This window comes from Prionailurus viverrinus, chromosome B2, assembly GCF_022837055.1.
Source record: "Prionailurus viverrinus isolate Anna chromosome B2, UM_Priviv_1.0, whole genome shotgun sequence".
Classification (NCBI taxonomy): domain Eukaryota; kingdom Metazoa; phylum Chordata; class Mammalia; order Carnivora; family Felidae; genus Prionailurus; species Prionailurus viverrinus.
This window is the reverse complement of record NC_062565.1, coordinates 75,021,591-75,033,877: the sequence shown is the minus strand read 5'-3', so window position 1 is coordinate 75,033,877 and position 12,287 is coordinate 75,021,591. Positions and strand designations below refer to the sequence as shown.

Sequence of the window (12,287 nt, the reverse complement as noted above, 5' to 3'; positions counted from 1 at the left end):
TTGTTATGGTGTCTTTTCTGCATAATAAGCCATTGTTTTACACAGGCTTTCATTTATTACTATTATTTTTTATTTGATTATAGTTGACACACAATGTTATGTGAGTTTCAGGTATACGACATAGTGTTTCAATAACTCTATATGTTATGCTGTGCTCACCACAAGTGTAGCTACCATCTGTCACCATATAACACTTTTACACTAATACCACTGATTATATTCCTATGCTGTGCCTTTTATTCCTGTGACTGATTCATTCCATAACTGGAAGCCTGTATCTCCCACTCCCCTTCACCCATTTTGCTCATCCTCCTTTTCTGGTATCCATTAGTTTGTTCATTCTCTGTATTTATAGATCTGATCCTGATTTTTGTTTGTTTATTTGTTTTTTAGATTCCACATGTATTTGTCTTTCTCTGTATGACTTTCTTAGCATTATATCCTCTAGGTTCATCCATGTTGTTGCAAATGACAAGATCTCATTTGACTGTGTAATATTGCATTGTGTGTGTTTGTGTATGTATGTACCTGTATGTACCACATCTTCTTTACCCATTCATCTATCAGTGGACATTTGGGTTGATTCCATATCTTGGTTATTGTCAATAATGCTGCAGTAAATATAGGGGTGCATACATCTTTTTGAATTAGTATTTTCATTTATTTGCAAATGATATATCTGATACAGAGTTAATATCCAAAGTATGTAAAGAACTTATAAACTCAACACCAAAAAAACAAATAATCTGATTAAAAAGTGGGCAGAGGTCCTTAACAGACATTTTTTTTCCAAAGAGGAGATTAAATTGGCCAACAGACACATGTAAAGTTGTTCGGCATCACTCATCATCAGGGAAATGCAAATCAAAACCACAACGAGGTATCACTTTGTACCTATCAGAATGGCTAAAATCAAAAACACAAATATCAGGTGTTGGCAAGTATGTGAAGAAAAAGGAACCCTTGTGCACTGTTGGTGGAAATGCAAATTGGTGTAACTCATTGTGGAAAACAGTATGGAGGATCGCCCAAACTAAAAATATAAATACTATATAATCCACTAATTCCACTTCTCAGTATTTCCCCAAAGAAAATACAGACTTTCATTTTAGATAATGTATAGAAGGGTAGCCTTTGCATAATGTATGACTTACCACAGTTCATACTTTATTATAATGGTGGCTCAAAGTGGCTAGCATTTTATTTTCGTGATTCACATTGTGTTTCTAAGTGAAAAACATGCAGGAGACACACAGGTCTTCAATAATTGTCATGGTCTTATTTATGACTACCAAATTCTGTAAGAAAGAAACAACTAACCAAAATATTGAAAATAACAAACATACTGAAGGTAAAAACTTAATCCATTTTTGGCACATGGCATATATAACACTTCATCATTGTGTCATGCATCAAACCTATTACAATCAATTTTTTTTCAACTAAATATGGGTGTTTAAAAATTAACTAAGCTTTACTACCCAGGTGAGTGATCTAGGAACCATTATAGTGTTATTTAGAGGAGTATGTATATACAGCTGGAAAGTACTGCATGAGGGTACAAAGTTTTATTTTAGACATGAGCCAATAAAGAAGTTGAGCTATGTAATTATGTTTAAAAGCACAAAAACTGCTCTGTGATCTGTGAAAGCCTGTATGTCAAAGTAGTAAAATTAAAACTGTGAAGTTTCTATGACCATGAAGCATGATGAGGAAAACTCAGTCTTCATTCTAAATAAATTTTACATTAATATTGTTCAGCACCTTTGGGATTATTATAGGTAGGAAGCCAATTAAAGGATGCAATAACATCAGATTTTCATTGCTATTAACTATCAGTTTTTCAAATTGAAGATTAAAAGATTAAATTCCAAATGTATGTAGAACATCATTACCATCAATACCATAATCAGGAAGCATTTACTGTGTACCCGCTTTGTGTAGAGGGGATTAGTAATAGGTTTCGGAGCCCCTAGAGTAATTAGGGGGAAGAATCGAATAGCACTTAGTACTCTTTTATCTCACACAGTACAACTATTTTACAGATGAGGAAACTGATATACAAAATAATTTCTCTAAATTCATTCAGCCTGGGTGGTTCAGTTGGTTAAGCGTCTGACTTCAGCTCACGTCATGATCGCATGGTTCATGAGTCTGAGCTGCATCAGGATCTCTGCTGTCAGTGCAGAGCCTGCTTTGTATCCTCTGTCCCCTCTCTCTCTGCCCCTCCCCATCTTGGCGTGCTCTCTCAAAAATAAATAAACCTTTAAATTCATCCAGCTAGTAAACAGGTTGAGCTGGAATCCACATAAGAATCCAAATGCCATGCTCTTAGTCATTACATCACTGCATTAAGTCACAATATTTTCAAGAATAGTAGCGAGTTGCTGTCTTAAAATATTGATGACAATAGCCTGAGAATTTTGCCTCATATATAAGCGTGGGGTCAGACAACTGCACGTTCCCTTTCTGTACCAGTTACCACGTTGTATGATGATTTCAAGATGTGAATAAAGATTTGAGGCTTAGAATTTGGCAGGGTCTGTTTGAGGATCACTCAAGGGTACTTATTACTTGTTTCAGGAACAGCATCTGTCGCAGTGGCAGGGATCCTTGCGGCTCTTCGAATAACCAAGAACAAACTGTCTGATCAAACAATACTCTTCCAAGGAGCTGGAGAGGTACCTGCCTTATACAGTCTTATGTTCTCTGAAACTAATGAGTGGAATTTATCTTAATTATTCATTAATTTGAAGTTCAGGGTATTCTTTTAAGTTTTTAGTAGATTGCATCTGTAGGTTTTATTGAAAGATTTCCAAAAGTAAGTATTGAGGCATTTTAATTTTTCATAAGGAGGCATAGCGATAGTTTTCAGTCTTAAATTTGTAAGATAATCAAATGGTGCCATGGGTTTCTGTTTTACATATTTAAGGTGCCATGTGGGAACAGAGAAGTTTCCAATGTGTGATTATGTATAAAAGCCTTTAAGGATTTAAGCTATTGTATCTGATGAATTTAGTATCCTCCAGTTTCACATATGAGAGTTTCCTTGACTCACAAGTCAATGCACACATAGATCACTATATACAAGTTTTTAAGAAAAAAAATTGAATTGGAGATTCGTCATGCATTATAACTGTTTACGTGCAAAAGCACCAAAACATTTACAATTGCTAGAAGGAGATGGCAGCAAGACAAAAGTGGACTGTTTTCTGTCCTCCTTTGCTATGAGTTAATCATTTGAAGAAAGAAAACTAGACTCCAGCGATAATAATTCACCCCCAACAATAGCAATTAAAATGTCAATTGAGTTTGAACTTCTTGTGAGAAAACTGCCCAAATTATTTGGAATTATAGAATGTAATGAATGGAGAAATACTTTGTGGCTGTATATATCTTAAGAAGCTTTACAATTTCAAATTGAATAGGATTATGAATAAGTGTAATACACTGGTCGAAATTGTATATATTGTGTTTGTTTTGATTTTACTTGTTCTTAAAATATGCAAAGCCAGAACTTAAATGCTAAGATGTAAACTTTTCAAAGTATTCTGATGTAAATCACAAATTCATTTTCACATCAAAATAAAATCAAGGCTAAATTATAGCTTATTAAAATTTGAGTTTTTATTTGTGTCAATGTTACATGCTGTATTTAATTTTAGTAAATTTCTTCTTTGAATTCAAATTGTTTGAATTTCCCAAGCGTTTTGATGAATGGCACAGGCCAGTTCTTGATACTCAGCAGGGCAGAGGTATTCATGGTTGGATGACTCAAAACTGCCACTTGTTTGTCCCTGAAAAGGTTTCGGACATTCACCGATTATCACAAAATTCATCAAATACCAAAGAAGTAGATTCCTTTAATCTTGCAAGAGATTTCACAGTACTTTCTTTGTCCAAATTAATGGAGTAAATAAATGCTTGGGGACAGAGATTTTATATGTTTTATTCTATTGCCTAATTGGTCAAGTTCCCATCCAAATGACCAGGCTTCATTCTTCAAATTCAATTAGAGGATCTGGAGCCCAACAATAAACAATACAGTCCAATGAGCAAGGCTGACCAGTTCATTATTTTAGGGTCAATATTTGCTTGTTGAAGCAAATCTTAATTGCATTAACAGGATTAAAGATGATGACAAGGATATCGCTGGTTTATCTGTAGCTAAAAAGCAAGCCACATAATAGTGGTTCTGTTGTGATAAGAAGAGTAAACAGTTGTCCTTTAGCTTAACCCGAATGTGACAAAAATACTTTGCTCCCAGTACAAATGAATGAATATAACTCTTTAGGTCAATGGAGCCGTTTTGTTCTTTCTTGTTAATAAAGATATAGTGGAGTGAAACATTACGTGGAACAACTTTTTAAAGTTTGTGTTCATTACCTCCTTCTCAGGCTGCCTTAGGGATTGCACACCTGATTGTTATGGCCATGGAAAAAGAAGGCTTACCAAAAGAGAAAGCCATGAAAAAGATCTGGTTGGTTGACTCAAAAGGATTAATAGTTAAGGTAAGAATCTGTCAGTTTTAACTAGAATAAAAACTAATGTGCCGTTCTGGCTGCCCATCTCAAAGACTACAACTGCTTCCACCCACCCTACCCCAACACCATGTGAAAAGAGTAGCCATTACACATGAATGACTGTGTCGTACAATAATACTGATTATTCTTCTGAAAAAGAAGCTTGTGGCTCAGCTGTAGAATCTGCCTGTGGTGTACGTAGGCCCTTTACAACTCTGTGGATTGTCAGGCCACTTGAATTAGTTTGCATATGAGGCAGTTTGATAGTGACACAACTGAAACACCTACTAGCTATAGGTCCTTTTACTAAGGGCTATATGTCAAAATGCACACCAGCTGAAAAAAAAAAAAAGAACAAACAATGAAATAGCCCCTCTTTTGCCGCTTTCTCTCAACCAAAGTCTTGAGGGCTTCAATGAGAATTCCTGAAGGGGCTTTAATGGCTGTTACAGTGTTAACTGACAAAGTCATTTCCCCAGCTGTAATAGAGATAACAGGACCTACTTCATAGGTTATTGTGAGAACCAAATAAGACTAAGAATGTGACCATGTTGCTACATAGTTATAAGGCATTAATATTACTTCTACCTTCTGTGCACATTAATCACTCTTCCTTAAACTGCCAGAAAAAATACTTGTAAATCCCCTTTCTACATGGAAATGAATTTGTAAAATAACCAGTGATAAGCATAGGCTTCAGGAATTTAATATAGAGACAAATGTGAATGTGAACAAACTTTCTGGAAAACTATCTTATGTGTATCCAAAGCCTTTACAAGTTTATGCTTCTGATCCAATAGAATTGTAAGAATACGTCCTATAGAAATAGAGATGTACACAATGTTTTTTGGTTTTTTTCTTTTTAAATTTTTATTAAAATTCATTTAACTAACATACAGTATATTTTTAGTTTCAAGTGTACACTTTAGTGATTCAGCACTTTCATACAACACCTGATGTTCATCACAAGTGCCCTCCTTAACCCCCATCATCTATTTAACCCATTCCCCCAGCCACCTCCCCTCTGTTTGATCTCTCTAGTGAAGACAGTTTCTTGGTTTGCCTCTCTCTCTCTCTCTCTCTCTTTTTCTCCCTATGATTTTTGTTTTGTTTCTTAAATTCCAGATATGAGTGAAATCATGGTATTTGTCTTTCTCTGACTGACTTATATCACTTAGTATAATAGTCTCTGGCTCCAGCCACATCATTGCAAATGGCAAGATTTCTTTCTTTTCTATGGCTGAGTAATATTCCATTGTGTGTACATGTACATCTATCTATCTATCTATCTATCTATCTCTACATACATATACGTACACACCACATCTTTTTGTTTTCCTTAAATTTTTTAAAAATTTAAAACCACACATCTTCTTTATCCATTCATCAGTCAGTGGACACTTGGGCTGTTTCCATAATTTGGCTATTGTAGATATGCTGCCATAAAAATTGGGATCCATGTATCTCTTCAAATTAGTATTTTTGTATTCTTTGGGTAAATACCTAGTAGTGCAATTGCTGGATTATAGGGTAGTTCTATTTTTGACTTTTTGAGGAACCTCCATATTGTTTTCCACAGTGGCTACACGAGTTTGCATTCCCACCAACAGTGCAAGAGGGTTCTCTTTTAGCCACATCCTTGCCAACACCTGTTGTTTCTTGTGGTGTTGATTTTAGCCATTCTAGCAGGTGTGAGATGATATCTAATGGTAGTTTTTTTTTTTTAATTTAAATCCAAGTTAGTTACATATAGTGTAGTAAGGATTTCAGGAATAGAATTTAGTGATTCATCACTTATATAGAACACCCAGTGCTCATCTCAACAAGTGTCCTCCTTAATGCTCATCACCCATTTAGCTCATCCCCACACCCATCACCCCTCCAGCAACCCTCAGTGGGTTCTCTGTATTTAAGAGTCTCTTATGATTTGTCTCCCTTTCTGTTTATATCTTATTGTTTGCTTACCTTCCCCTATGTTCATCTGTTTAGTTTCTTTTAGAACTTTTTTTTCAAGTGTTTATCCATTTATTTTTGAGAGAGAGAGAGCACACAAGCAGGGGAGGGGCAGAGAGGGAGAGGTAGACACAGAATCTCAGGCTCCAGGCTCTGACCTGTCAGTGCAGAGCCAGACACAGGGCTCGAATCCAAGAATGGCAAGATCATGACCTGAGCCGAAGTTGGATTACCAACCGACTGAGCCACCCAGATGGCCATCTGTTTTGTTTCTTAATTCCACACATGAGTGACATATCTCATAGTAGTTTTGACTTGTATTTCCTTGGTGATGTGTGATATTGAACATCTTTTCACGTGTCTGTTGGCCCATCTGTATGTCTTCTTTGAAAAAATGTCTAGTCATGTCTTGTGCCCATTTTTTTAATTATTGTTTTTTGGGTGTTGAGTTTTATAAATTCTTGGTATATTTTGGATAATAATGCTTAATCAGATATGTCATTTGTAAATATCTTCTCCCATTTTGTAGATTGCCTTGTAGTTTTGTTGATTGTTTCCTTTGCTGTTCAGAAGCTTTTTTATTTTGATGAAGTCCTAATAGTTTATTTTTGCTTTGGTTTCCCTTGCCTTAGGGACATATCTAGTAAGAGGTTGCTAGGGCCAATGTCAAAGAGGTTACTACCTATGTTCTTCTCTAGGATTTTGATGGTTTCCTGTCTCACATTTAGGTCTTTCATCCTTTTTGAATTTATTTTTGTGTGTTATGTAATGAACTGGTCCAGGGTCATTCTTGTGCATGTTGCTGTCCAGTTTTCCCAACACCATTTATTGAAGAGGCTGTGTTTTTTCCATTGGATATTCTTTCCTGCTTTGTCAAAGATTTATTGACTTTATAGTTGTGGGTTCATTTCTGGGTTTTCTGTTCTGTTCCATTGATCTATGTGTCCATTTTTGTGCCAGACATATGTTTTATGTTTAAGAATGTTATCACAGCATTAATTGTAATAATGATATGTTTATCTCATTATAATGGTAATATGCCGTAACCTAAATAGAGGATAACTGTGAAATAATTATGGAATAGCCACATGAATAGAATATACAGGCTTAGAGTTTTTTTGAAAGAACTATAAGTAACATTAAAGGATTAGTAATGTAATGTTAGATGAAAAAAGGAAAACACCATGTTAATATGTCACTATTTTGTTTAAAAAACTGAGTTGCATATAGAACTATAGAAGTAAATGTATCAAATACATACTAGTTTAAATCTTATTATTTTTAATGCCTTTCTGTATATTACAAATTCTCCATAGCAATTATGTTAAAGCCAGAAAAAAAATTTTAATTAATATAGATAATATTTTCCTTAAAGAGTGTATGAATAACTTTTTGTGACAAATGAAAAAGAAGTAAAACAAGACAGGACATACTTTATAACATCTGAAAATCAAATAATAATCATTTTATTAACTTGCAATGTGATTTTTTTATCATATATAAGAAAAACATGAAATTTAAAATTTCTTGTCTTAGAAACTGCTTTTGCTTTGAAGAATCAGCATAAATAGAAAAAGTTTTGCATTCTGGCCACACAACATATATTGTGGTCAGGAAATGAGATTTACTGAATGAAATTGCCTCTGGGTCAGGTATTGTACTAGACTCTGGGACTCAGTAAGGCCCTTGATCTTAGAAGGCTTACAGCCTGGTGGGAAAAACTCAAGCCACTATGACTCTACAAGCCTAGTGGGAAAAACTCAAACAAGCCTAGTGGGAAAAACTCAAACAAGTCATTATAACTGTATATGAAAATGTTATAGAAATATGTCCTTGGTGCTAGGGGTGTCGAGGAAATGATGCTTCCACCTGCACTAGGGAGAATAGTGGGAATGTCAAGAAGGGCTCTTAGAAAAGGTGTTTCTTCAGCTCATTTTGAAAGGGAGAGTTGGGAGTTTATCTTGAGTCTCCATGGACATCTTAAACATCTTCTATCTGAAACTGAGGCAAGGGAAGCAGAATGGAAAGTTCACTAGGAGATCTTGGCTGAACTTGAGGATCATGTCTTTCATCTTTCTGTATCTTCAAAGTCCTACATAGTGTCTAGCGCATAATTGACAATAAATGTTTTGTGAAAAAGTGAATTGATTAATGAATGGCCTTCCAGGCAGAAGACCAACGTTTGCAAAAAAAAGATATTTCACTGGGAGAGGCATTTAGAGACTAGGTTTCAAAGGAAACAGATGAACAGTGAGGAAGGCTCTTGAAGCAACTTATTGCTTCAAGCAATTGAAGAAACTTAATGCAGAGGAGTCTTGTGTCTTGTCACTTCTCAGCATTGTTGAAGACGGACTGAAATGAGGTGAAACTGAAAAAAGGAAACTAGTTACAAAGCTGTTGTAATAATACAGATAAAAATTAATTGGTGCCTGAAACAAACCAATGATTATGAGGGTGAGTAAAAGACATTTGATTTGGCAGACTTTTAGGAAATAGGATTGTCATACTTAATAGCCCACTAAATATGGGAGGAGGAGAAAGGTAGAATACAGACGGGAATCTAGCAGGACTCTTTGGGTGTCTAGATAAGTGATGTGGCCGTTGTGATAGCAAAGGAATGGAGAACAGACTAAGAGAAAGGTAATGCAATCCATTTTGGACAGAGCAAGTTTAAGGTACCTGCGCAGATCTCATGGTGCTACCCCCTTGGCAATCAGAAGTTACAAGAATGATGCTCAGGATAAGGATCTGGGCTCCTGGAGACAGATTTCCGCATGTAAAAAGTTGGAGCCATGGAAAAAGCCATACACATTGTGCTGTAGTTAGGGATGTAATAGATTTAAGAACCTAAAAAAGTGAGTCTTTGACTGTGGTTTTCTTTTGTGATTTCTTTTTTTTAAAAATTTTTTTTTTTCAACATTTATTTATTTTTTTTGGGACAGAGAGAGACAGAGCATGAATGGGGGAGGGGCAGAGAGAGAGGGAGACACAGAATCGGAAACAGGCTCCAGGCTCTGAGCCATCAGCCCAGAGCCTGACGCGGGGCTTGAACTCCCGGACCGGGAGATCGTGACCTGGCTGAAGTCGGACCCTTAACCGACTGCGCCACCCAGGCGCCCCTCTTTTGTGATTTCTAATGACATTTTTATGTGAAATCTTTATAGAAATGTACCGATTTTAGCATCTCAAATAATTTTAATGTAGACTTACTAAACTGAGACTGCAAATTCCATGGATTATAATACTTGGAATAACTGTGAATTTGTTGCCTAGGCCTAATCAGTCACTCTTACCTCATGTCTTTTACTTGCCAAAATAAAGAACTGCATATATTCTGCTTGCCAAGATAAAGTTACATTTTAAAAGGTTGTTATGTATTTAACACCTTGTGCACTATTTAATATAAAAGAAACATGAGGCTTCAATTAACCACTTTTTCTTTCAAGTTTTTAAAAAGTCAAAATTATTATGTTGATTTTTGTTGCAGAACTAATAAATCTTAGGATAACTAGTAAATTAATGTATCTTGCTTTCAAGTTTACGTGATTTTTTTTTGTTTGTTGTCCTTTATCTTTAGTACTTTTACAGCCTCTCCTGAGAACCAATAATAATAATTTATTAATTGTACTAACTGGTAATGTAATTGTTTATAATATACAAAAAAAAAAAAAAAAACCAAATTCATGCTTTAAACACATAAAACCAAAACCTAAAAAGGAAACTGTGAGGTTGCCTCATTTATGGAGTTCTGTCATCATCAGACCAGATAATTACTCTGACAGGGAAATGCTACCACAGCCTGCTAGGAAGGCCCTGTCTACAGATGCAGAGAGGGGCCCAGTTCAACTCTGGTAAACTAATGACCTGACACAGAACCAGGCCAGTGCAGTGGGCAAACTGTCCAGGCAGGCATGGATTACAAAACAAAGCACTTGTGGAAGAGTTCTTCTAGTGCCTGTGTGTAGGAAGGAATAAATACTTATCAGTAACAATCCATAGTTAGTTTTCTAGACCTGTCCTAGCTCATGAAATGCTAAGCCAAAATCTTGAGGTCTTTGCTGCCTATCCTCTCCAGCCACACCAGAACATCTGAGACTTTGAAAAAGGTAGTAATTCAGTATGGTTAATCATAGCTTCTATCCTGTCCTAAGAATCTGCACAAAATAAGGGAGAGGGGAGATTGAAGAAATAGTAACATTCAAAAGAAATTCTCAGCTATCCATAATATATTTAGTGTAATTAGAGACTCTTGAAAAAAAGAAAGAAACACCATAGGGTTTGAGATTTCTAAGAAGTATCCACGTGCACTTTGCCAAAAGAAGGCAAAAAGCATTTCAGCAAGGGATCCTGGAGAGGGGAATGAACAGAAAAGAAGTCTTCTGTATCCATATCCAACTGATGTGAGTGGCATAAAGAATCTGGATTCCAAATTAGATTTTGAAAGAAGGAGGAAAATGAGCCATTGGTGCAGAAAATAGAAGTCCAAAGGTATAGGCAGTTGCTTTAATATTGCCAGATCTAGAGGTCACATTTCAATAGTTCTTTTCATCTAAATCAGATTGTCACATCAACTTTGAAAACAGTGAAGAAAATACTTGAAGGGCGCCTGGGTGGCTCAGGCAGTTAGTGTCCGACACTTGATTCTGGCTCAGGTCATGATCTCATGGTTCGTGGGATCAAGCCCGTGTCAGGCTGTGTGATTGGGATTCTCTCCCCCTCTCTCTGCCCCTCCCCCTTTCTCTCTCCCACTCTCCCCCCAAATAAATAAGTGAACATTAAAAACAAAGAAAATACTTGAGGGACCTTTATTTTTGTCTTTTGATTCTTCTGTTTTTGGCAAGTAGAGTCCTTCAGCAGTGCTAGTATTATCGTTTCATGATTCCTGGCCTTGCTAAGTCAGTGCCAAGAATCGAGCCTTTGGGGAAGAGACTGTGGATAATCTGTGTTTCTTACTGGGTGGATGCCTTCTGGTCAAGATCTGGCTTCAGTGGCTAGGAGCTGCCAGTGCTGTTGCTACGCCTAAGAAAATGAAGTGTTCATGATGGGTGCCTGGGTGGCTCAGTCAGTTGAGTGTCGGACTCTTGATTTCAGCCCAGGTCATGATCCCAGGGTCGTGGGATCGAGCTCCGTGTCAGGGTCCACACTGAGCTCAGTGTGGAGCCTTTTTAAGGTTCTCTCTCCTCTTTCCCTCTGCCCCTGTCCCTGCTCTTCTGTCTCCCTCTCTCAAATGAAAAAAATAAATAAGAAAAGAAAGTAAAGTGTTCGTGCTAAAAGTATGCATCTTTGCCTTTCATACAATGTTTATCCATCTTCTTTGTGATTTGCTTCTCATTCCAGGAAATTTAGGGGCTTTAAAGCACATTAAATATTTTTCATTATATCTGAAGTTGTCAGTCAGAAAAGCAGTAATAGAAATCTGTGATTGCTAATTTATGTTATTCTGTAGCTTTTCTTCTTATTAACAGAAAAATCAATTTATACATTTTTTTAAAAACGTATCACATATCTTTTTAAAATGCATCTGGTAGAAATGTGACAAATCATTTGGTGCAGTGATTCTAAATATTGGCTGATCATCCTAATTACATGGGAAATTAAAAAAACATATATGTACAGATTCCAGGGCTTCATCCTGGACTTGACTTAGAATAGCTGAAAGCAAGGTTCAAGAATCTGGCTTTCCTGAAGTGAGTCTGGTGCTCATTTGGCTTTGGATCTCGTTCACTTTCATCACATTGTCATCATCACTAACCCAGACTGCTTTTATAGATGGAGAAATCAACGTCCATGGAAGTATCATAGAGCGTGCCC

At 36.3% G+C, this 12,287-nt stretch overlaps 1 protein-coding gene across 1 annotated transcript in view; it reads left to right on the top strand.

The window, feature by feature from the left end:
• Window positions 1-12,287, top strand: part of ME1 (malic enzyme 1) — a 189,591-nt gene that overhangs the window by 150,035 nt on the left and 27,269 nt on the right. Inside the window, exons 8-9 of the mRNA XM_047858812.1 lie at window positions 2,584-2,681; window positions 4,398-4,511. Coding sequence (XP_047714768.1) covers window positions 2,584-2,681; window positions 4,398-4,511 — 212 coding nt within the window. The remainder of the gene's footprint in view (window positions 1-2,583; window positions 2,682-4,397; window positions 4,512-12,287) is intronic.